This window comes from Epinephelus moara, chromosome 24 (genome assembly GCF_006386435.1).
Source record: "Epinephelus moara isolate mb chromosome 24, YSFRI_EMoa_1.0, whole genome shotgun sequence".
NCBI lineage: Eukaryota > Metazoa > Chordata > Actinopteri > Perciformes > Serranidae > Epinephelus > Epinephelus moara.
The window spans coordinates 49236495-49263566 of record NC_065529.1 but is presented as its reverse complement, the minus strand read 5'-3'; the positions used below and the strand labels follow the sequence as shown (position 1 = coordinate 49263566).

The window sequence follows — 27072 nt, the reverse complement described above, 5'->3', positions numbered from 1 at the left end:
TCTTTACGACCCTTGTTTCCTCATTAAAGTCTTCTGGAGCAGACCTTTGGTTTCATGTGCCTGCTGTCTCACCTTCTTTCTTTCCTCTTCCTCAACTTTGACAAGAGGACAAAGTTTGACAAGCAAGAACAGTCTCCTCCTTTCCTTCCCTCTGTCCTCCTCCCTTGTTTCTCACCAAGCTATAAACTCTATCTGAATGATTCTTGAATGATTCTTTTTCATTTACAGCAATGTATTATTAATATTTCCAGTTATTATGGACCTTTGCCAAATCAGTCAATCAATAAAACTCTCTTTGTGTAAGTTTGAGCACTTCAAAATGATTCAAGCTAATAATGAGGCAGTATGAACACTAAACAGAACTTGGTTATTGTATAGAAAGAACACATCATTTCTGATATCAGTGAATCTGACCTACATGTTGAATTTTAACTGTCACTTTGTTTTTCCAGAGGACGTCTTTGTTCTGGAGACCAAAGACCCTCAGAACCCGACCATCTACGGTGTCTTCAGTACGTCCAGGTGAGAATACATTCAACCACACAGTCATACCAGGAAATATACTTTACAGAGAGCACTGTTAATGAAAAATAAATCAATGCAAAGTGGACTATAGCTCTGTAGTTTAGTGGTTCCAAACGCAGGCTGACAACCAGGGATTAAACCCTGAAGGATCATTTTGGTATAAACGGGTCAAAAGCAGTTTGTTTTCCATGTAGATTAAAGTTCCATTGTGAGTTCCAGATCTGCTGTTTCCCCCAGTGACGCCCTGGTATTATGGTGTTTAGTGAATGTATTTCAATATTACCAAGTGCAGTTGTTTTATTTAAACATGGCTTGACTTTGTGTCTTCAAAACCAAGAGAGAACTGACTTCAAGAACAAGCCACCACCCTAAATCTGTAAAAAATTAATAAATATATAAATGAAATAAAAATCTTAAAGATAAATCTGAATATTCAGTGTTTTAGTCATTAATTTTACTGTTATGCTGCTGTGTAAGAGTGACATAAAATATGGGAAAGCATAAGAAGTCCCCCTTAACAACAATTGATAGAGAAAATAACAGTAAATTATCATCAGTCTCATCTCTTAATCAAACCAAAGAAGTTGGCTGTAAAAGCACCCAAAGTTTATTTATTTATTCTTTTATCATTTATCAGCCCCTCCAGGACTCTGTTGCAATGTTTAAGGCCACAGGCTAAAGGCAGTTTGTTTCAGTGAGAATATAACTGCACTGATCTGCATTTGTGACTCATAGTACACTGAGGTTACCCTAACCTGCATATTTAATGTAACTCACCTTGATTCTTGAGCACTCACAGTAGATGTGGATGCAACAGCCTCTGTCATGGTGATTTGTCTTGTTTGATGTCAGCACATTTCAGACATTCTCTGGGTGCATTTTGCAGTAATGTCATATTTATGTTGTTTGGTGTTTCAAAAAAATGGCGCACACGGTGCAAGACAAGTTAACCACTGTCACGCAGAACATCAGGGAGTTTCTTTGCATTGTCTTCAGCAGTAACTTTTATTGGTCAGGCTGAGACGTTCCTGCTTCTTCACAGCTGGAAACAAGGAAGTATGTTTGGTAATGTTGTGTGGGGGGACTGCTGAGTGGTTAAACTCACTGCAAAATATGATGATTGGTCAAATTTGTGGAAAAGTTATGATGAATGGAAAAAATGCAAGGTCGTGCAAAGTTCTCGGGGATTGGTTGGATTTGTGTTATTACGACCACGACATGGTGACATCCTTTTTATTTTACATGTTTTCTGTAAATTGTGTTGCATTACAGTCTGGTGCAAGGCTTGTGATTCTGATGAAGAATACTTACTTCCTTTCTTTTCATTTTTATTTATCCATTTTGTTGGGTTGTTTTTGCCTAAACTGAGAAACATGAGTAAAAAAAACTCTTTGTGACTTTATTAAAATGTTTGTATAAAGTTTGCTTTCACAACGGAGGGAAGCATCTTAGACCTTAGTCGTTAGTCAGAACAACAGAACACTGGGAGGATCTCCTCCTCCTCCTCCTCCTTTACATGCACACTCCTTGCTGCCACGTGCACGCCCAGCGGTGTGGAGGATCAGAGGTCAGCTGTGGGTGGGTGTCGGGGTCAAAGGTGAAGAGGCCCAGCTGCTTGTGTTATTGTAACCCTGATGCAATAAAGCTCTCCCACCTCTTTTTACTCTCCTCTCCTCCCTTGTTCATTCCTTCATCTCCTCCCATTCTTCTTTCCTTTCTTGCTTCCTTTCCTAGTATTTTATCCGTCCTTGCTGTAGTCTTGTCCTCTCCTTCTATTCTCTCTGTCTTTCCCTCTTCCTTTACGTCATCTTTACATCATCTCATTCTTTCATCACTTTCTGTCTTTCTTTAATAATGTGAATAATTATTGTTTCTTCTCTTCTCTTTATCCACCCTCCCTTTATTCTTTATCACTCCTTTCTTCTCTCTTCTTCTTCTTCTTCACTCTCATTCCTTTGCTTTTAATCGCTCCCTCAAACTCTCTACATTTCCTCCTCTAACTTTTATCTTTCTTTCTCTTTCTCTCCCAGCTCTATATTCCGTGGTTCAGCAGTGTGTGTGTTCTCCATGGCGTCTATCCGAGCTGCTTTCAACGGGCCGTTTGCCCATAAAGAAGGTCCTGACTATCGCTGGGTGGAGTACAAGGGCCGCATCCCCTACCCGAGACCTGGCACTGTAAGTACTCTCAGCGATAACCTACAAAAAACACAGCTTAATATGTCCTGCAAAAATTAACAGACTTATTTTCCAGCACTCCTGTGTGAGATAGTTGGTGGTGTTGAGTTTAAGGTTGATTATTTTGGTTTTAAAATTCCTCTTCATAATCATTAATGAAACTATATTCACATCCACTGCATTGAGATTGTGACAAAATCCTGCAGATTAAACTCTGCACGTTGTAACTAAATCTGTTTTTGTATTTGTGATGAGCTGAGCCTTTGGGGACAGTGAAAGCTGTAGGTCAGTTGCTTATTAAAGTTCACGGTCCATAATTCTTAGTAAATCTATTGATGACAGGATGGTATTTGTGTGTGTGTGAGGACCTTAGTATTTCCTGTGAGATGGGACTCCAAACACACAGAAGACGGGTAATAAAAACAAGCTGATGGAGCTGTGAGAGGGTGACCCTCTGGTGATTTAACACCTCAGCGGTGAACTCCTCTGGGAAGCTTCAACCTGTCAGGACGGCCGAGGTTTTAGAGTTTGAGTGTGTCAGGTGTTATTTCATCCTCCCTGCTGGGGAATACAGCTCTCTGTGGAGCGGTGGGGTTGATTGCAGAGGAGGTCGGCCACGTCAGTGTTTGTGCATGTGTGTGTGTGTTTGGGTCAGGCAGGATGATTAAAAGCAAATTGCAACAGTCACAGAGATGCTGTGGTCACAACCTCTGATCACTGACTCACACACGTCCACAGTGCACAGAGAGTAATGGCTTCCACCTGTCCACAATATTAACTAATCCAACTAAATCGTCTTTGCTGCACACTTCTTCTTTCAGTGCTCACCCAGTTCATCAATCTTCATATCATCTCCTCGGCATACTCGTCTCTCCTGCTCTGCATTTTTCCTTTTTCCATCTTATCTTCTCCACAGGGGAAAATTATGACCTACTCTGCAAATCAGCATAAAGTACGTTTTGACACAGGCGGAAAATTATATTTTCCTATCCTCCCTCACATTATCTTCCTTTCCTCCTCTGTGTGCCGAACCCAGTGCCTAGAATAAATGCTGGCACTGTGCGTTTCTGCAAACCACAGATATGTAACATCTGTACATCACTTTGTAGCCGATATGTTGAAGCTTTACATTTCAGCAATATTGTGGTTATGTTTAGGCAAAAAACTACTCTACCTATGAAAATCATGTTTTGGTCTTAAGCACTCAGTTTTGGTGCCACAATCACAGCTGGAAATGCCACGCTGTGTCACTTACAAACATCCACTTTGGTGCCACACTAAAATAATCCCAGTTTTGGTGGCACAATCATAGCAGAAAATGCCACAGTGTTTTGCCAAATAATGCCCAGTTTTGGTGGCACAGTCGCCACTGGAAATGCTGCAATATCTTGCTATAAAAAACAGTTTTGGTGGCACATTTGTTGCTGAAAATGCCACAATATCTCACCAAAAAACACACAGTTTTGGTAGCACATCCGCTGCTTGAAATGCTGTAATATCTCGCTAAAAACACTAGTTTTGTTGGCATAGTCATTGCTAAAGATGCTGTGGTGTCTTGCAAAAAATACCTAGTTTTGGTGGCACAGTGGCCGCTGGATATGCCGCAATGTGACGCTAAACAACACCTAGTTTTGGTGGCGCAGTCGTCGCTAAAAATGCTGACAAGTCCTACAAAAATACTTTGTTTTGGTGCCACAGTTGCTGCTGGAAGTGCTGCAGTGTGTCACTAATAAACACCTTATTTTGGTGGTACAAACACTGCTGAAAATGTGGACATGTCTCGCAAAAAAATACCCAGTTTTGGTGGCACTAATGCTGCCAGAAATGCCACAATATATCACTAAAAACACCTTGTTTTGGTGCCATGATCACTGCTGGTAATGCTGAGATGTCTCCCAAAAAATACCCAGTTTTGGTGGCACTAATGCTGCCAGAAATGCCACAAGATGTCATTTAAAAACACTCAGCTGTGGTGCCACAGTCACCACTGGGTATGCTGCAGTGCGTTGCTAAAAACAACCAGTTTCTGGTGCTAACATCGTCAGTGGAAATCCTACAATGTGTCGCTGAAAAACGTGTTGTTGGTGTCTGTTTTAAATGTGAGAGTGGAAATACGATTAAGATGTAATAATATTTTTTACACTGTGTTGATATATCCGATTTTCAAAGACCTGAATAGGTTAAAGTTAAATTTGAGAAAGGTCACAAAAAATATAATTTAGTGTAACATGTATGTGTTTCATTTTGTTTCTTACTCCCTTTGATGAACTTGTGACCCTTCAGATTTATCGTCCCCATGTTGGGAACCACTGAACAGTGTATGCGCAGGTGTCAGTGTGGAACAGAGAAAATCATCTGTTATTTCCACATGAATGAATTTGGTATCTACTTTATCTCTGCAAACTCACAAATCCTTTTCTGTAAGGTCAAATTTTAACCTCTATAACAGATTTATGCAGACTCCCAACACACTCACTGACCTTTTCACCTCTCTGACTTGTCCTCCAGTGTCCCAGCGAGACGTACGACGCTCTCCACAAGTCCACCAAAGACTTCCCAGACGAGGTGGTGAGCTTCATGCGGCAGCACCAGCTGATGTGGGAGCCTGTCCTGCCTCTGGGCGGCAGACCCATCTTGACCCAGGTCAACAGGCCCTACATGTTAAAGAGGGTCGTAGTGGACAGGGTGGACGCCGAGGACGGACCTTACGATGTCTTACACCTGGGCACAGGTGAGGGGGAGGAGGACAGGGAGGGATCTGGGGCTGAGACAGAAAGAGGAGATGGAGATGTTAAAGGAGAAGAAAAACTAGAAAAGACAAACTTTTCTGGAGAAAATAAAGTGTGCTTGCTGACGGGAAAAGCTGCTGATGTACACACTGTGACAGAAAGAAAAACAAAGTCAAATGTCTTAAAATATTAATTGTAGGGAGCAGCGGAAATATCAGTCATTGATTAAGCGCTAAAAGAGATCAACTGTCCTTGAAGTGAAGACATTTTCAGTTGAAATTTAAGTGTCAGAAATAGTGAGTTATGGAAATAGAAATAGTTTATGCTCTGTAAATAGCAGAAGTGTCAGTTAGCATGTAAACAACGACAGCAGCTGCTAGTGCTAGCTGTCAAATAAGCAACAGTTAAACTCATTTAAAGAATGAAAGATCAAAGAAGGTTATGATGTGACTGTTGAGTGTAAAACACTGATTTGCAGTTTAAGTTAAGACAAAGTGTCAGTCACTGAGAGAAGTTGAGGTGTCAGCTGAAATCACTTTGAAGTTTCAGTTCCAGTTTAAACCCTTCAGGCAGTGACATAATGAGTTTGCACGTCAGCGAGGGAAGTAGTTAAACTGTTATTCTGAAGAGTGAGAGATTTCAGCTGAAGCTGAAGCTGTGGAGACAGTTTAAGTGTTCACTTACTCAAACACGTGAATGAAACTGTCACATAAACAAAGTGTGAAATAATGTTAAGCGTCATATGTGTGACAGTGTTCTCAACAACGTCGCTGCAAAGGAAAGAAAAACAAACGAAAGTGTCTGAAAGGAATAAAAAAGAAAACGGGAAAGACGTATGAGATGACACTGACGCTAACTCACACAGGCTTTGTTTATGAAAACTAAAAGGGATTTAAAAGAAATTAGACAGACAACCGTGATACTTTCACTGGTATCGTACAGTGGGTCCCAATTTTGGTACGGTGACAACACTAATCTGGAGGGGGTTCATCTGCAAAAACTAATGAAAAACTAAAAAACGGCATTCAGTATTCGGTATTCGGTATTCGGCCAAGCGTTTAATATTATTCGGCTTCGGCTTCGGCCACAAATTTAGCGTTTAATATTATTCGGCTTCGGCTTCGGCCACAAATTTTCATTTCGGTGCATCCCTAGACTGAGCTCTTGTGGACTTTGGTTGTGCGTAGTGTGATGTGTTTACTGTCATCACGTAAAGTCTGCGAGGACAGAGACTGCAAGCGACTGATAGACAGCCCTCAAGACTGTTTTACTTGTTGCCGTGGACTATTGTAACTATTGTAACTATTGTTACTGTCTTATAAGTTGATGAACAGTGCCTACTCATATGTTCCTGCAGATAACAAAATATAAATGCCATGTATAGCCTTTTATTGTTTATTGTTTATTTTATTGAGGTCTGCACCCCAAGCAGACTCTCTGGAAGTCTGCAGAAAGTCTGCTTGAGGACTGATTGAATTGTGGATCCGAACCACGAGTCTGCGCAGTGCGGTTAAGTTCGACGTTTGGATTCAGCCTTTACATACAGTCTATGACATGAATCAAACATAGTGAATTTTAAGATCACTAATATTTGTCTATGTTTTACTTTCTATTGTTTTCTATCTTCAAACAAAAATTCTCAGTCTCATTTCTGGATTCCTGGATATAAAAAAAAAAACATTTACAACATGAGAAACGGTTTAAAAATCTTCTTTAAACTCAAAACAACAGAATATTTTTAATCCAGGTGGTTAAAAGAGTCTTTAAGGATTCAGGAAATAGCTTAATAACAGGGGTATGTTTTCTTAAACCCTCAGGGTTTTTTTTTCTTTAAACACCATAATTATTTTGTTCTGAGCTCTGAGACTTGAGGGTGATGGTAATACGTGACAGGCACAAACTGGAGCGACGGAGCACAGAGTCGAAACAGACAGGAAAGATGACTTGAAGCATCTTTCCACAACTTCACATTTTAACCAAACCACATCATTAAAGTGCCGTTTAGGATGACTGAGTGCGGTTAATGTGTTCATCTGTTGTGTGTAAACATGCTGCATTCATTCATTATCTCTTTAAAGACCTCTGAAGGTGGGAAATGAAGGTTTTATCCCAAAGCAACACTTCAGCAGGGTGAATGGGTTCCTGAGTGTGTCTGGTCTCTGTTAGTGTGTGTGTTCATGAAACTTCTTAAGCTGCATGTAGGTAATTGTGATCCTGTGTGTGTGTGTTTGACAGTGAATGGTTCTGTGTGTGTGATAAATGGTGGAGGTTATTTAACGGCTGGTGACAGGTCAGGGGGCCAGAGGTGCTCCGACGGCTCCATACATCTCCTCTAAGTGGATTCCTCTCCAGCATCTCTCATCTCCCCATCAGCTGCACATTTACCTGCCTGATAAATGCTCCTTCTGCTCTTTCAAGCGCTCTGATTTTAACGTTGAACGGCCACGATGAATCTTTTGACTCGTCTTCCTGTCTGGTTGATAATTCTTTTTGTTGCTGTTTGTTAGAGGAGATCATGTCCCTTTTTTATATATCACACTGCTGAGCCACACGCCTACGTCAAGGTGGTTTACCCTAAAAATAAAATAGACTTTTAAAACGTCGAGAGGTTATTCTGAGGTCATGCATCAAGTTGACTAGTGGCGCTCTAATTCAGTTTGAGGCACATGTTCACCCCCTGTAATGTCACTGTTTAACTCCACATTCTGTCATCTCAGAGGAGTTACATGTAGTCTTTAAACACCGTGTTTAAAAGCTTACGCAGATGATATGTCCTTTTAAATATCTGTCTAAACTCTAATGAAAAATGGATGGCTGATAATTTGCTACAGGTCAATGCTGAGAAGTTCTTATTTCTGCTCCACCCAGTCTTGTCCCAAAGATAATGGAAGGTCTTTCCTTCCTTCCTTCCTTTGTGACACTTAAATTTATCCACTGATTTACAGATGTTTCTTTTAGACTTGCACCATTTACAATTTTTTGGGCCGATTGCGATTTCTGATTTGCAAAGTGTTTGGACGGCTGATTTCATATTTTTCAAACCACTTTACAGCACACAAGATATTGCAATATTTTCTATCTTTGCTTTATTAGAACATTTTAACCAAGATACAACCAACTTTTCAATAATCAAACAAACAAACAAACAAAAACAGTGACACAGGTTCAGAAACATTTTCCTTTTTGCTCAGATATAACTTCAGGTACAGTATTAAAATAAATAAGTAAAAAAGGCATACATAAATAAAAACATGGATAAATGAAATAATATTTCTTTAATTATTTCTTAATTAAAGTATCCTCTCGAACCTGATTCTCTGGCCGGAATCATTTAGTCCATAGTTGTCCTACCCAAACCAGTGTGTCCCTGAGGTCCCCTTCCTCACATCTCCCAAGCCGTGAGTTGCACGTGTGTGTGTGCGCTGCTGATGTTACACAATGTCAATCATGCGGCATACCGGGAATTTGACCGGCGTTTTAAAATCGGCATTACTGACCAGCCGGTTGCAGGTCAAGGCTGATCACGTGAAAACCGGCCCAATTCCGAGCACTGCTGATTAATGAGTGCAAGTCTCGTCTCTTTCCCAATGTAAGTGTACAGGAAAGTCCTCATTGGCCACAGGGCATCATGTGACGTACCTGGGAGCTGTAGTTACATATTTTTTCCACTATGTCAAATAGAGTGCCCTGGGAACGAGTCCTAAAATCCAGTAATGAGTTAGCATGTTAGCACTACCAGTTCTTTGTCTTAATGTCAGTGGGTTTTTGGTTGGATGCCTGAAATAAGGTTTGTGGTAAAAACGAGCTGAAGAATACGTTCATGTTTTGTTCTACAACATAAAACACATCAGTAAATACTGAGGCTTCCAGAGAGATGAACTCTGACCTCCACTAACTGGAGGTCCTAAATATTTACCACTGGGTCAAAACCAACCTGCTCATTGTAATTCACATGTAGAAAAACAGTTGACCTTCACGCTGGTGCAGCTGTAGCCTGGAGCTTCACAGAAAGCAGACAGGTCTCACCCCTCCATTAACATCACTGTGCTCTTGAGAAAGAAACTTTAATCCCATGTGACTCCAGAGGAATCCTCAGTGGGAATTAAAGGGAGGTGAATTTGGTCTGTCTGCGCCATCAGGTATTTAAACAATGAATTATTACAGCAACAAGGAAACTGGATTCACTACAGAATAACCGTCACACTGGAAAAAACAAAGTATTAGCAGTGAAAGACCAACTGTAAGTCCCCACAGGAAAAACAACACAGTAATTCACACACACTGAGTCCACACGAGTAAAAGGAGAAATGTTTTACAGACTATTTAATGATGAACTCGTATAGTAAACATTAGTAGCAGCTCATTTTCAAACTTTTCAGTCTTGAGCTGAGTCTTTATGTGTGGTCTGTTCACATTTATTTTTGCCTTATTGGGTCGAGACTGAGAGAAGAAGAAATGTCGGAGCACAAACACAACGTTACCAGATTTTATCTCGTCTCTGAAATGAAATGTTACAAAGGTCTCCGATGGCCACAGACATCTGCATACATCATGAGTCCATGTAGGGTAGGCTTGTTTGACAAGCTCATCTGTGGACACACACACACACACACACACACACATATAATGTCAGGATGCTCCCAGGGAACCTCATAAACATCACAGATCTCACCGTGGGAAATCTCCTGTGTGTGTGTGTGTGTGTGTGTGTGAGAGAGAATGTCTGCATTTCTGTATGTTTATGTACAAATATGTGTCTCCATGAGCTGATATGTGTGTGTTTTTGTTGCTGTGTGCGGTAACAGTACAGTGCTCACATGCAGTGTGTACCTCCACTGTAACAGCTGGTGTGTGCAGTCGTAGTTGTGGCAGTAGACAAAAGCCCATAAATCCTCCCTGAGGTTTCGTATATTGTGTGTGTTGAGTTTCAGGGGCCAGTTGCACAAACCCCTTACGTTAAGAATTTCTTTACAGTCCTTGTTTAAGTTTCCTAAAAAAAAATCGGTTGCACAAAACACCTTTAAGTCTTCTCCTTAAGGTTTTCTTAAATGCTCACTCAAGTATTTACGGTTTTCTCCTCGTCTTGGTTGCATACTTAAGGAATCCCTAGACTGTTGCACAAAAGACCTTAACAACCAAAGCAAGGTAAAAAAAAACAACAACAACTTAAAAGTTAAAGTATCTCTGACTCTATCTTAACCTCTTGCACTCCGCCCCCATTTTGTAGCGAAAACGCCTAAAATGACATACCCAAATTAAAATGACTGTAGCCTCTGAACTGCACTGACTACATGCATGCATGAGGTCTTGCCAGAAAGAAAACTCCCTGAAGTTTCCTCTGAAAGTGTCAGAAACACTCTCAGTGATACAGAGACAGAGTAATGGGCCTCTGAAGTCAGTAAAAAATTGAAGATTTTGCCTAAAATAAAATAAAAAATGATTTTCAGCATTAATAACTGAAGGGATTCTGTGCAACTGTGTTAGGAGAAATTAAGCCTTAAGGGTCATTCTTATGGAGAAAGCTTAAGGTGTTTTGTGTAACTGGTCCCAGGATCACTCTGCTACTAAGATTACCATTATAGAATGTGTCCTGTGTTACCATGACAACAATTACAGACCCTTTCATGACTTTTCAGGGAAAACTTTGAAAATCACTCACCTTTATTTTTACAGTCTATGCTTTGAACCAATTGAAGGCATGTTTACAGACTCTAATAAATGACTTGCTGATGTGATATTCACAGTTTCTTAAACAGTCTACACTTCTTTAATTCAGAAACATATCGTTGAAATACAATAAACAGAAAAGACTTATATTCTGTTCCTATAACTTCCCCCACTGTAAGGAGCGTTGAGGAGGCCCTACAAGTAATAGACTAATGTCTGACAAAAGTTGTGCTTGCAACCAGCAAAAAGCTGCAAATAGAAAGTGGTGTAAAGCTGGTAAAAATTATATTAAAACAATATATATACCCGCAATTACTGAAGCTGTCTCACAGCAGGAGTCTGTGCGTCAGCAGGAATGGAAACCAGTGAACATAAACTCAACCATTAAATCATTAAAATCTCCCCCATTTCACTTTCTTCATAAAATATATAATCTCGTCAGCTTCACTCCCTTCACACACTGTATGTGACGTTAGTTGGCGTTGTTGTTTTCCACCACGTTACTTGTTATTCAGATGCTAGGCAACAATTGCCTGAGTCCAGACCTTTGAATCTGCTCTCTCCACTGAAGATGGAAAACACTTTGTAATGAGTTCACAGTTCTGTCTGATATCAGGCAAAGGCAACAAAGTCAAAGATATCACTTCCTATTAAGGATTTTTTGAGGCAAAGGTCAACGTGGTTCATGAAATGTCCCAGTGTGTCTGTGTGTACAGCAAATTCAAAGGCTCTCATGAAATGGAGCGACGCCTGCGAGCTAGTTGAGGCAGTCAGCTCGAGCTGCACTGATTCATACACACGCGTCATACCTCACTTTCCATATGTCATTTACAAAACACACCCTCCATATTTGGTGGTCTGTTTAAGCTGCAGAAAATTCCCAGCTCTCCCTCTGCCTCGTCACTGCTGCTGCTGCCCTGCATCAGTACTGCTGCCTGCTCTTTAGCTCCACACCCACCTCAGCATCCACCTGCAGGCTCCAGCAATGGAAGGAAGATATTTAATAATCACATCCCAGTATCTCATGTAAATGTATCTGTGGGGCGCGATGAGGCCAAACTTTTACTATGTTCTGCTGTTGAAATGAACAAATGTGCAGTTTTTGTAATAACTGTGTGTGGACCAGTGTACGTACATTGTGCCTGTGTTGACATATAAATAAATGATCTTTTCTGTTTCATTCCCAGATGATGGGAAGGTGGTGAAGGCAGTGTCAGTCATCAAAGACAACTGGGACACAGAGGAGATCATTCTGGAGGAGCTGACGGTGTTCCAGGTGAGAGACGACTGCCAATAAAGTTCTTTACAATGTTCATCATGCAGCAAACCCACATTAGTCTAAGAACGGGGTCGTCAACCTTAACTATCAAAAGAGCCATTTTTGGATAAAAAACAACAACAAAAAAATAATAATTTTGGGGCTGCAAAATATATTTGAGCCTAATACTGATGATAACACAGCCTTTTAAATCTAAATTAACCTATTGATATGTCTAAATTAGCCGTCATCTATATGTTTTACCACAAGGTGGCCACTCTGCAGCGGGCTGTTTATGATTTTTTGGTATTTTAGCTTTGCAGCATTGGCAGCAAAAGCAAAAACACATGTCCATGCACCATTTAATTACTTATTTTCCCCCAAGACGTTTCCTGTTTTGAAATTGGAATCCACAGCAAAGCTAGAGAGGGAGACTCACGACTAGACTCCACCTTTGAGGTTCTGCAAAATTTAAAGGAAAAGGCACCAGACTGTAGTCCAATGTCACGCACATTTTAGTCGATGAAATGTTAAAATATTTTTTTTATTCTGTGTATAGGCAACACATTATTACAGCTGGAGAATGTAAGGATCACATAAGGCCTACAACACTTACACAGAAAATTAAAATGTTTAAAAAAATAACCATGTCCTTAGTATTTATTTTATTTTTATTTATTTTTTTTAGTCAGGGCCGCAGGAGAGTGGCTTAAAGGCCCTGACACACCAAGCTGACAGTCGGCCGTCGACCAAAGTCGGGCCATCAGTGAGCGTCTGTCGCCCTAGTTTTTGCGGTGTGTCCCGCACCATCGGCACTTCGGCGTCGGCGGTTTTTCAGCCGATTGAGCATGTTGAATCAGCGGTGGAGCTTGTCGGTGAGAGAGATCACTCTGATTGGCTGTTCAGGTTTTATTTCCTCGCTCCTGTAGCGAGTGAATCTGCCTGTATTGAAACCGGAGCTAACTGGTGTTTCCTCCTCAGGCTCCACTTCACTCAGCTGCCCCACAGACCCGCTGCTTCTTCCCACTTTAACCTGAATAACAAACCGGAGCTAGCTGGGAGCGGCTAGCGGAGCGTTAGCCGCAGCATGACCGGAGGGAAGCACAGCCAGTTAGCCTCCGCTAGTCTCTGAGCTAGCCCCGGCTCTCCGTTTGGATCCAACCGGAGCACCGAGCCCTGGTTTGTTATTCAGGTTAAAGTGGGAAGAAGCAGCGGGTTTATCGGGCAGCTGAGTGAAGTGGAGCCTGCGGAGGAAACACCGGGACCGTCTGGATGTAATAGTCCGTGGAGGTGCTGCGGTGCTCGGCTGCACAGATAGGAAACCCCTCGGCTGACAGGATGTACCACTCTCTCACTCCGCTCTCTCTCACGCAGGCGCAGAACGTACGTGCTACTTGGCCGTCGGATGTAGTCCATGTAGTGTGTTCAAATGCAACTGACACAGGGCGACGTAGACGACGCAACAGTTGGCTTTCGTCGCCGCTAGTTCTTTGATGTCGGTTTGGTGTGTCCGCACCTTAAGAGCTGCATGAGGCTCTGGAGCCACAGGTTGCCTACCCCTGGTCTAAGACAAAGCACTCAGAAATGTGTCAGTAACTTATCAGTACTTGTTAGTAACACTTTGAGCCAGAAAGGTTCTTGTAGTTTATTTCCTCTGACCGTTAAAGGTCCCACTGCACAGACACACACACACGTAGCTTCACAGGACTTTTATGGCTAAAACCACAGAGCTTGTTTTGGTGTCTCCCAGTGCCCATCTGCCAGCAACGCACCATGTGACGTGCTGCGTGAGGCCTCACATGTAGTTTCCAGTGGAACATATTTGTCTGGAATAACTGCACTAAACAGAAAAACAGATAGCAGGGCACATATTTCCCAAGGTCCTCTGTGTAAATAAGCTAACGGGAAAAGAGGAGTGAGGAGGACAGAAATACTGTAGGACAAAATATGGAAAGAACAGAAGAGACAGAAATAGAGGAGGACATGTGGAGGACAGGGATTAAAAGACGTGAGGAAATAAGGCTTTTAAAAGAGCGCGCAGGTGAAGGGAAGGAAGAAAGACAAAACCACAACATGTGAAAACAGCCACAAACAAACAGGAAACCAGATGCACATTGTCTGTTTACTTATTATTGAGATTAGAACAGGAACTAACCCATTTCCACCAGCCTCACACACAAACAGGGACCAGGGCAAAGCAGCTGACTGGCTGACGGTACAGCCTCATGATAAACTGCAGTGTTTGTGTCTTAGTTTTCTGTCTGCTAAAGGTTCGAGCCAGAGGAGGCTGCCTCGCATCCTGACTGGGTTTCAAAGAGGAGGCACTTGAATAGTTGGACAGTCTGTTGGCTGTGACAAGACACAGGATAGCCACATCACTGTAAAGATACCTTTTCTCCTGGCCTCTGTCATATTCTCAGTCTCCTCCTCCAGGAGTCGACCCCTCCGCTCAGAGTGGTCAGGGGTCATTTACTCCCTTTGTGAGACGCTCAAACAAGTCAGTGAGCCAGAAAAATGGAGCTGTGGGGTAATTTAGTCCTCTGAAGGAGAAAGGAACTCATTAGATGTCTAATCTCAGTAGCTGCTCTGACCTCTAACGTAGCTCTGAGGCATTCCTCAACCTCTGCACGGCTGAAATATCAGGTCTGTGAAAGAGCAGTGCCGATGGTTTTTGTGTTGTGTCACATGATCTCAGGTGAATCTGCACACGGTCGGCATAGTTTTGTGTTTCAGGGTGTTTTGCTCCTGACTAACAATTTTCCTCGTCATCATCACAGCCCATTAGTCTCCTGCATGTTTACGATATTAAAGTATTAAAGGTGTGAGAAAGAATAGTATCAGTAACATTGTTAACACTGTGCTACATTACAGAGAAATACAAACCGTACTAATGAACCTTCATTAATATAGGCCTATATTTTATCTACAAGTGCACGTCACACACTGAGCGAGCCGCCTGTTAATGACGCTGTGGGCTAATGGGCATGTATCCATGTTTCAGATGATACGTCATGTTTGTAGTCGACCAATGAAGATGAGTTTACATATCACCTTGGGTTCGTCCTTCACCTTCTCAAAATGATCCCACACTTTGGATTTCCTGCCCAACATGTTATTAACTAGCCTGTGGAATAACCGCAGGTACCAGCCCTGGAAATTAACCTGACTCCTGTCTGACTGCTGAGCGTGGACACTTCCTGTGTCTGTCCTTTCAAAGTAAAGTCACACATGCTCCAGTCATATAGGTTTGGATTTATTTTGACAAGGTGCAGCTCCTAATAGAGTTTCACTTTTGTTTGTTTTTCTGCTACTAAGCAACCAATAAAATCTTGCTGACTGATGAACTTCACTCACTATTTACGTCACACGCTGAGCTACACGTTTTGTTACTTGCTCACGCCCCCCATTGCATTTCGTTATAAACAAAAGTAGGTCGGCGGCATTTTGCTGCACTCCCCGATTTTGTTTTTATACTGCCAATGCTGAAANTTCACTCACTATTTACGTCACACGCTGAGCTACACGTTTTGTTACTTGCTCACGCCCCCCATTGCATTCTGTATAAACAAAAGTAGGTCGGCGGTATTTTGCTGCACTCCCCGATTTTGTTTTTATACTGCCAATGCTGAAAAACACTGATTAGGCTTTCCTGCAAATTTGCACAATTCCTGTTTAAAAAGGGCTTTAGATACAAATGCAGTCAAATTAAGTCCATATATTGCAAAAAGGATCCCGAAAATCTCCCAGTTTATGTTGACATTTAAATTATTAGACTGCAGTAAATCCATATGAATGATCGAAACAAGTTAATGCAACAGATTTCTAAATCACGATTAGTCAGTGTCTTTAATGTCTTTAAGGATACGTGTCTTTTGTGCTTTTGTGCCAGATGTGTTTGAATTTGTGAAGCATCCAAAGAGAGCCAAGTCTCTATCAGGACAGCAAGTCCTATGATAAACCCTAAATCTTTACAGGAATGTATAAATTAATGGACATTTCCGTAATAAACATAAAAATGTGCCATCATTTCCTTTTTTTGGTGTAAAATTTAAGTAACATGACTTTAGAAAAATGAAAACTGTGAATCACTTTGAACTGAATTAACGTGTGTCTGCTGTTTATTGAAAGACTATGAATATTAGAAGGTGTGCGTTAAATGTTGCCGTATGTTTTTGTGTCATGCAGCAACATTAATCTATTTTCCTTTTTGTCCTGCAGAGTCCCACTCCCATCCTGAGCATGGAGCTGTCAACCAAGAGAGTAGGTCTATCTGTCTGCCTGTTTTTCTGTCTGTCGTCTGACTCTTTTATGTGCGTCTGCATTTTTGATATTTATTCCAGGTCGGTACTTCCAAAATGTATCAAGATTTAAGGAGAAACACAGGCTATGGCCCTTTGTCAGTCACTAACCAGTATAAAGTAGATCTGATGGAAAACTGGTCCACTTACCCCAAAAATGTGAAAAGTACTGTGGTTCTGACTTATTAAGATTAAATACAGACTGTCAATCAAAAATATGACCACAATGGTAAACTGTGGTTCCAAAAAATAATTAAAAAAATGAACATAGAGAAAGAAATAAAAAATATATAAAATCCACCTCTAAAAATGAATTTCAGTTCTAACTTTACACTGAGGCTGATTTAGTGGTTTCTCAGCTAACTTCTTTTCATATTCATAAAAAGCATAAAAAGAAGCTAAACAAAAATGGGGATAAATTATGTTCAAACTACATTTTTTGTTGAGATACTGATAGATAGATTCGCCCTGACATCTGAAAAAGGAAAATGTTGGTGGGAGTTTTCAACATTTCTGTTAGAGACGTCTATTGTTCAGAAGCCAAAGACCTAAACTCCAGTTACTGACTCTCTGTTGTCCTCTTGTAACAGTAGAAGGAGTTATGGTGAACCTAGAAAAATGTGATGAATCTCTCCCCTTGTTTTTCCTCTCTCCTCCGCAGCAACAGCTGTATGTGTCCAGTGAGCTCGGCGTGGTCCAGCTGGGGCTCCAGAGGTGTGAGTTATACGGGACAGACTGCGCTGAGTGCTGCTTGGCCAGAGACCCTTACTGCTCCTGGGACGGTCAGACCTGCTCCAGATACTTCCCCACCAGCAAGAGGTAGAGAGGCACAGGGAGGGGAGACACACACACACACACACACACACACACACACACACACACGATAGGAGTAACAGGATGAGTTATAGCTTTAATCTCACTGTCCTGTTTGAAGACTTCATCATGAGCAGTGGTCAGTAAATCATGGTCATGTTAAATTTATAGAAAGATAGTGTGAAGCTGATACCAGTGTCTGATATTTTCCCTCCCATCCCAAAAATCTACAAATTCAGGGCCAAAAACACTTTTTATCTACTTGTTGGATTAAACCATTATCACGCTAAACTTTCAGTTCCCCTAAAACTGCCTCAGCTGTACTTTGTGTTTACTGCTAATAAATAATAATGTTAGCATGCTAACATGCTTAACGAAGTATAACAATACTGAGATACCAGATCTCGCCTGGCGCATGCACCACAAAAAGTTTCTAGCCTCCGGGTTTTCTTCCGCGGTACGCAGCCCACTGTATCTGCACAGTCGTGTTTCTCCCGCTGGGCCTGCCTGCGAGTTCCTGCTCAGCTCATTGACTTTACATTGTGATGATGTCATAGATTTTTAAATTGTTCGTCTCTGCTCGAGCAAACAAAGAGCAAACAAGACACAAAACTACCTCACAGACACCCAAACGACTACGAAGAGACACAAAACAACCATTAGAGGACACAAAGTGACTCAAAAGAGACACAAAACAACCAAAAAGAAAAAAAGGTACAAAATTATCTCAGAGAGACAACAAATGACCTCAGTAAGACAGAAACTTCTCCTCAGAGAGACTCAAACAATGACAAAAAGACACAAAATCACCAAAAAAGTTATAAAAACAGGCTCAAAGAGACACAAAATTACTTGAGAGAGACCCAAACAAATGCAATAAACAAACAAAAAGGGACACAAAAAGAAAAAAGGCACAAATTTTCTTCAAATAGATACTAAACTACCTAAATAAGACAAAAATTCTTCTTCAGAGACCTAAATGACTCCAGAAAGACAAAGAACAATCACAAACAAACACAAAACACCCAAAAAAGACACAAAATCACTGCAATAAGACACAAACGTACCTTTAAGTGACCCAAATGACTACAAAAACACCCAGTTACCTCAGTAAGACACAAAATTAATTTAAAGAGACCAAAAAAACAATCACAAAGAGACATAAAACGACCAAAAAAGACACAAAACTACCTCAAGAGGCACAAAATTATCTCAGAGAGACCCAAACAACTACAAAACGACACAGAATAATTCCAAAGAGACACAAAATGACAAAAAAGTCACAAAATTAGCACAAAGTGGCAAAAAAAAAAATCACAAAAAGATGAATAAGCGCTATAAATAGATGCAACACGCTCGCATGCTCCTGTGTAGGAGAGCTGGTGGGGCCCTTTGCATTTCTGTGCATGGGGGCCCACTGTCTCATAATCAGTCCATGCCCCCTGAGAGTTGTTTTAATTTGTTTTTCAAAATTAAGTTGGATTTGATATCTCTGAATGTGTCCCCAAACATTTGGAGAGAGAGAGCGTAGCAAATGGAAAAATTAGGAGAGACTGAAATTAACTCGACATCTTCTGAGGAGAGACAGAGAGGAATGAAGAGGGGGTTAAACTGTCGTCAAGTATAAATGTGGAGACTGATGGAGAGAAAACGAGAGCGCTGTGCATGAGGGAAAGAGTGAGCGTTAGTGACGGAGAGGATGACAAATAAATGGGCAGCAGAGAGATCTTGAGATTTGTCAGAGTCTAAAGAACGTAGAGCAAAGAAAGGAGGGTGTGCAGGGACGGGAAGCAAGGTCAGAACACAACAGAGACAAGGTCGACCTCGAAGGAGGTGGAGACATGACAACACTCTTTACCATGGCTGAAACAACACTCTGTATTTTCATAGCCTGTTCTTGCTCCGTGTTTCCTCATTCATAATCGCAGTAGCTTCATATTTTCACCCCTGAGGAGCCGGCAGGAGCCCAGCAACAACAGTGAGGAGGAGGATTTAATGCTGTTATACGGCTTTATCTAAAGACAACTGCAGTATCTGCTGCTGTCAGCTGGTGTCTAACTGTTGAGTCTGCTGCTTACTTTACAGACTGTTGTCATGGTAACCTACATTTATGACATTTTTAGCATGCGTTCGTACATCGTAGTGCAACACAGGCAACAAATAATAAAAAGATTAAAGCAAAAGTTATTTAAAAAGTTTCTTTGTGTCTTTTTTTTCTTCTGTGTGTGTGTGTGTGTGTGTGTGTGTGTGTGTGTGTGTCAGGCGGGCGCGGAGACAGGATGTAAAGTATGGAGACCCCTGGAGTCAGTGCCCGATCACAGAGGACGGTAAGGATTTCCGCCGTCTGATACAAATAAAGTCTCTGTTTGAATTATTTTCCTGTCACCAGTTACATCATGAACAGCCAGCCTGGTTAGTGTGCACTTAGAGGCAGAGGATTTCCACTCACATACACACTCTGTGATTGATGACATATTTTAAAGTGCCATCGCGGGTGTGGAATGTAAAACGTCACAGTTGGACGACTGTTTGGTTCCTATAGAGAGATCTGCATAAATCTGACTGTGTTTGACGACCTGGTTTTATTCTTGTGATTAAACAGTCTTAATGTAAAACATCCGTAAAGCCCAGAGAGGAGATGACAGTAGGGTGTATCTGTCTCGAGGTTGTATCATCTTTGGAAAGAAAAATGTTTTAGTTAATCATTTAATTATCAAAAGTATTCAGGGTGAATCTGTTCTCAGTCAGTCTCTGTGTCTCAGTTCCAGAACGTATTGAATCTCAGCAGGTTTTAAGTACGTAGTGTGTTGACACTGATGAGGTTACAACATTTTTAAGTATGCAGACTGTAGTATAGATATTTGAGTCTGCAGTTGATTTAATTTTCCCACAATGCAATGCAGAGGGGAAATGGAGATGCTACTCGCAACTGCAAAAAAATTGGATCTGAAATGTTTTCATGCCTCCGTGCAGACGACATCTGTGGCCGCAGGCATTATGTGTTTGGGTCGTCCATCCATCCCATTCTGGTGAACCTGATATCTCAAGAAGGCCTCGAGGGCATTTCTTCAAATTTGGCACAAACGTCTTATCAAGAGTGAAATAATTAGATTTTGATGGTCAAAGATCACTGTGACCTCACAAAACATGTTTTCGGCCATAACTCTAGACATCATGCACTGATTATGACAAAACTTCCCACAAATGTCTAATACATTTGTCCAAAAGGTCAAAGGTCAGCTGTACTATGACATCATAACGTTCTGCAAAAACACTTTTCTGGCCATTATTCAGCGTCATAACTCAAGAACAGAAGGGGAGACATGTGGTCAGATGCTGAATTGGTGACTCTAATCTCAGGTGTCCATCTTGAAACTTCCTGATTAGATCTTCTGTGCTGCTGAGGGGAAGATGTGTGTGAAGCAGCCATGTTTTTGCAACTTAACGGTTTTGCACTGGCATACAACCACGAGGCAGTAACTCTAGTTCTGAATGATTCTTGAAGCACTATGTTTGCAACCATCAACACTTGTAGCCAAGGCATTTACCAAGTGTGACAAACTGAATGCACGTTGTCTGCTTTACACTCAGCAGCACACTTCTGGCAAAACTGCAAACATTAGTCTCTCCAGTGCTACATTATTTTGCCAATCGCCTCTCCACATTGAAACTCAGAGCCCAGTTTGATCACAAGTGGAGCGGATCAGTGAAACCATTGCATAATGACCTATAAATAACAACACCTCCAAAATTTTCTTTTAATGTAAAGAAGTACAAGTGCATTCTGAAAATGTTTATACGTTTACAAAACAGATGATGAAGAGCCTGGGATGTCTCAAGAAAAATATCTCAGTTCTTCGTTCAGTCTGCTACTCACTGTCATTACATGTGCATTTTTCCATGCATTTGCACTCCTGTGTAGAGAAGCAGGCATCGCCACACTAAAGTGGAAGCTATTGAGGAAGCTAGTGAAGTTATCTCCTGCCTTACAAACCATTATAAATCTAAGGTTTTGGCAGTACCTTAGCAACAGGGCTCCACCGAAATTATTTTAAAATAGAGGTCTGATACAGATTCATTTGCACTGAAGCTGTTGATTGACAGTATTTTGCAGGTTATTCAATATTTTTAATTTGACCACAGTAAGTATTTGTTGTTCTGGTCAGGGTAGAAGAGCCTCTGAAGAAGCATTTTACATGAAGTAAGATACGTGTTTAACTTGCTCCTGGAAGCTGGCACCTCTCAGCCTTCATTAGTGCATCAATATCAGGTGTGCAGAGTCTATCTAGTTTCTCAGCTATCAAAAAATAAACTATAAAACAGATTGCGGGTGGTATTAAAACTGTTTTTAAACTTGAAAAAAAACGTCCTGATGTATCTGATTGACATCTGACACATATTGTATCATTTCTTGTTAATATTAAGCATTTACAAGTTTTTGTTCATATTTTACTTTTGCAAAACTGAAATGAAAAACATTTACAGTACTGGCCGATAATATACAGTAAAATACCTCCATTACAGTTCTGCTCTGCAGGCAGACGTAGGGCGCACTCTTGGGGTCGTACTGCAGAACTACAGTTCTCTCTGCATATGAGACAAATATGTGGCAGTGGCAGCACCAATGTGATTATTAGGGTCATGTAAATGTTCATTTAAATGTTTCTGTAAAATATTAACATGTTTTCCTGTTGTTGGCCTGCTTGTGTCCGTGCTCATTTTTGTTTCTCTGCCTGTTAAGTGTCAAAAGAAGGTGACACACTGCGTATTGCCTGCTTTTTCAGGTTTACACTGAGCATACCAAACATGCTGCAGATTTACCATGTTTGTTTTAATCTCTTTTTTAACTGCACTGGCACATAAACACTCTATATGCTAAATGTCTTTCTGTTTTTACTTGTTGCTCCATCAGATTCGGACTCTGTGGAGGTGAGGTTGGTGTACGGTGTGGAAGGAAACTCAACCTTCCTGGAGTGTGTTCCTCGGTCGCCGCTGGCTGAGCTCAGGTGGACGGTGCAGCACACAGAGAGCCAGCAGCAGACTCTCAGTCAGACGCAGGACAGCAGAGAGGTGAGTCGCACCGATTCTCTCAGGAAACATCGGTTGGTGCTAATGTGTCTTTTCTTGTGTCTCTTTTTCTCACAAGAGAGATTGAAATATTTTCTGATTTCCCTCGTAAGAGTAAAGCAGAAAAACTCTCTCCCCAGCTGGTGACTGTTTCTCTACCATGAAGTTTTGCTTCTTGCTTTATTGCAGTATTTACAGTGATATTAGCTTTATGTCAAAATTAAATCCTCTGTAAGAATATAGATATCACTCATGAACGTTTAGATCAATGGCCGTTGATAACAGCCCTTGGAGAGGTTCCAGACTAACTGTGCATGTGAATTATAAGAGCATCAACTGACACTTAGTCGTCACCCTCTCGTCTGTCTGTCACCTCAGCTCCCTCGAGGAGACGATGACCGCCACCTCCACATGAAGCGAGGGTTGTTGGTTCAGCACCTGGAGCTGGCTGACACAGGCCTCTACACCTGCACCAGCCACGAGCACTCCTACAGCCAGGTCCTGACCCGATACCGCATTCACATCATCCCCAACCACAGCCTCCACCCGACCCGTCACCAGCACAACCACAGCCCGAACCACCCGAGCCCGGTCGTCCTCGGGAGGATCGGCTCCACCGGGGTAGCCGGGTTTCTCGGCCAGTCGGGGCTCCCTCACCCACCACCTCCGCCTGCTGGTCACAGGAACTCGTGGCTGTCCCAGCATCCTCAGCAGCTTCCTCTGAAGAGCTACAAAGACCTGCACATGGTGGGGACCAACAGTCTGAGTGTGGACGAGTACTGTGAGCAGCTGTGGTACCGCGAGAAACGCCGGCAGCAGAAACTCCGAGCTCTGAAGCTGAAACAGGAGAGCAGGAAAGCCCGGGTGAGGAGGAACAACCCTCCTGAGATTCCCCTCTAGTCACCTGGAGAACTCAGAGACTGCTCATGGACAACAGATCCTGGACACGCAGAGGACAAGGAGAGGTTTCATCAACAGTGTTTGCTTTTTAAGCAGATAAGCTGGTAAAGTGACACCAACTGTATCTGCCATTAAAGACTGACAGTAATTTTGACCTTTAGACAAAAAATGGACGTGTAGGAAAAAAGAAAATACATATTATTAGCATTATTCATTATTGTTTGGGACAGTTGGCTCCAAGCTTCAGCTAAAATTGGAAATGTTATTATATTATGTTTGGATGATAAATCAGCTTGTGACACACACCTCACAGCCACAGCTGTGCCAAGTATAATCTGTGTATAACACACTGAGGCGTGCGTATTTGATGCTGACACTTTACAAGACAATACACAGGTTTCTCTGTTAAATCAGATCCGAGTTTTTGTTTAGATTTTAGATTTTGTTCAAACCCCATATATGCTGTTTGAGACCAAAAAATGATTGAGTGAAAGCTGAACTAGCGCTATGCTCAATTTCTGTCAAATATTTTGGCAGAATTTTGAGAAACTTGTAACTTTTCACACAGGTGATCATGATCTTAGGATTGAATGGTAAATGGATGTGCATTATAGCGCCTTTCTAGTCTTTGGTCTGCCATACGATGTGCCACCTGTTACTCAGTTAAACATTCACACACACTCACACATTGATGGCACAGCTAAATGGAACATTTTGGGGTTCAGTGTCTTGGCCAGGGATACTTTGACATGTGGACTGGAGGAGCCAGGTATTAAACAATGACCCAATCGACTTCCTGAGCCTCAGCCACCCCATGAGTCAAGTCCACATTGCCACTTTGGTATCTCAAACAGACAGTTAATTTCAACCTCTGCTCGCATATTTGCCAGTTATCGGATTCTGTTTATGTTAGAGCCCCTGAAATTTGGTATAACATCAATTAGATATTATATTTTAGCTGCAGGTTAAGAAAACATCCATGTGTATACTTTGGGGGACTGCAGGGGGGGCCCAAACCATCCACTTTGCACTTTTCTTTCCATTTTCAAGGGCCAGAAACTAAAGATATGACACCTGCTAGTTCCTTGCAATCATTTATATCTGTTATATCCTACCAAACTTCATGGCTCCCATGGGGTGTGAGAAGCAGCTGGCCCCAAAGTGTCTTGCCCCATTCAAAAAAGTTTGTTCCTGTATTCACTGTGCCCTTATCTAGTTAGGTTTTTTATGTTAATATCTTGAGTAATGATCTCAACTTTAAAAACAGCATTTAGTTTTCCTCACAGAAATGAATGAAATGCTGCGACGCAGGTTTACTGTATAGTTTTTGAACAACCTTTCTTACACCCCTTAAAATCAAGACTCCCCTGTGAAGCTTTTGCGAGCCCTAGTGGGATCCCAGGTTGGGAACTGGGTCATGAGATATTGAACCCTAAAAAGGGGGGTGAAAATAACAACATCGCACATAAAGTTTGAACAAAATCTAAAATGTGAACAACAGCCTCTCTGATTTGACGCAGAATACTGTATCGTCTGTCCATCTAAACAGAAACAAGTATCTGATCATATCTCTCTTTACATAATGTCAGCTTATTAACTGTCAAGTACAAGCTACCATTTGTTATGGCTCCTCTTTGTAGCTATTAGCCTAGCATTGCCAAAAACAGTTTGAGCTAAGTGATCTGAGTTTAAAGTTACTTCTTCTAGTGTTAGTGAGACTAGTGGGCTAATGTAGGAAACCTTATCAGACTATTTACTTTTACTTTAATTCTATAAACATACAGATATCTCCACTTCAACAATTATTTTTCTTTTATCTCCCGTTTTCTGTTCAATATATCTATTTAGACTTCCTGTACAACCAGCTCTGCAGTGCGTCTGCAGAATAACACCGCTGACAGCTGACATGGCATTTACTGCGAAACTGCAAATTCTTCATAACAAACTGACACACTGGTGAAAGTGTATGAGGATCTCACACACAATGCAGACAGAAATATGTTCACTTTATATTCCGTATAAATGAATGACAGAAGACTAAACAAGAAAAGTGTTTGCCCGATTTACTGCTACACATTTAACTGTATTTAAACATTTAATGTTTCTACATGTATTTATGTTTGTTCTGAGACGTAATGTTGATCTTCTTCATACACACCTAATGGATTGAATATGGGCCTCGGTGAAAACGCACACATGAAATGGACCTTGCTTGAAAATACGTAATGTATAGCTTATTAATTCTGCCTTGTAACTAATAATTATTATTCACATTAATGTATATTAAAGAACTCTATTTTTGATAGTTTTCTTTCTTTGTATTCTAGAATTAGAACAGTGTCTTGGTGTTGATATAAACTTTTGTGTTTCTTGAAAGCAAAATTAAAACTTTTTTTTTTTTCACTTCACAGCTCTAATAAGCTTTAAGATCAAGACATGAAATTGTGCTATGTTGCTGTATGTGAATAAGTCACACAGTGTTGTAAAATAAAAACATTAAAACAATCAAGAATTTTATTTGTTGTGCATCACACTCACTCACACAAAACTAAAGTTTATTTCTCAAAGGTAGATCAACACATCATATATAATATAATAGGGCAGCACGGTGGTGCAGTGGTCAGCATTGTTGTCTCACAGTTAGAGGGCTTCTGGCTCGATCCCAGGAGGGAGCCCTTTTGTGTGGAGTTTGTATGTTCTCCCTGTGTCAGCGTGGGTTTCCTCCAGGTGCTCCAGCTTCCTCCCACAGTCCAAAGACATGCAGGTTAATTGGTGACTCTAAATTGTCCGTAGGTGTGAATGTGAGTGTGAATGGTTGTCTGTCTCTATGTGTCAGCCCTGTGATAGTCTGGTGACCTGTCCAGGGTGAACCCTGCCTCTCACCCAGTGTCAGCTGAGACAGCCTCCAGCGTCCCCGTGACCCCTAACAGGATAAGCAGTGAATGAATATAATATCATATAAGAGGCTACATGAATATCTAGTATGCTACAGAGATTTAAACCGGGTTTGCTAAAACCATAGACTGCATATCTACACAAACAGTCCTCAGGTAAAACAGAGAGGTTATATTCATGTGGGTCCTGGTTTACATAACTATTCTAGGTTATTTAACACAAAAGTAGACATCAGGACTGGATTAACCCCCTAAGGGTTCATTGTTTTTGCTCAGAGACATTAACAGTATTCTTGTACTGGACGAACTGACACAGGTTTATTGTTCACTCAGGTTTGTTGTTTGTACATTCATTAAATACATATTTATTTCAATATGCCATGTAAGCATAATATAAACTGAAATGATGAAGGTATTAAAACGACATTTTGACATAGAGCCCCTCTAGAAGTGAGTGCCTCCAAATCTCATCATTTCATTCAACAATATGATTTAATGGGACAAATTCTTGAATAAATGTGCAGTAAATAAAAGTTAGCGCCACACTGTGGACCTGGTAACCTGCAAAATGTTGCAGAGAAGTTGCCATTTTACCTGATTGGTGATCCTGTTCTGGAGTCAAAAAACAAATAATGACATAACCTGGAAGAAAATACATCAACAGTGAAAAGCACAAAGAAACAAACGGAAGACATTTATAGTCTTAGTTTGGGAGTCATTTTGTCAAATTTATTAACAGGAAACAG

General features: G+C 41.2%; 1 protein-coding gene across 1 annotated transcript in view; it reads left to right on the top strand.

The window, feature by feature from the left end:
- si:dkey-49n23.1 (semaphorin-3D) overlaps positions 1–25935 on the top strand; it is a 138681-nt gene extending 112746 nt beyond the window's left edge. The window contains exons 10-18 of the mRNA XM_050037669.1: positions 453–522; positions 2556–2700; positions 5209–5431; positions 12284–12372; positions 16573–16614; positions 17314–17471; positions 19728–19792; positions 22378–22535; positions 22911–25935. Coding sequence (XP_049893626.1) covers positions 453–522; positions 2556–2700; positions 5209–5431; positions 12284–12372; positions 16573–16614; positions 17314–17471; positions 19728–19792; positions 22378–22535; positions 22911–23432 — 1472 coding nt within the window. The 3' untranslated portion in view covers positions 23433–25935. The remainder of the gene's footprint in view (positions 1–452; positions 523–2555; positions 2701–5208; positions 5432–12283; positions 12373–16572; positions 16615–17313; positions 17472–19727; positions 19793–22377; positions 22536–22910) is intronic.
- Positions 25936–27072: the final 1137 nt, after the last annotated feature.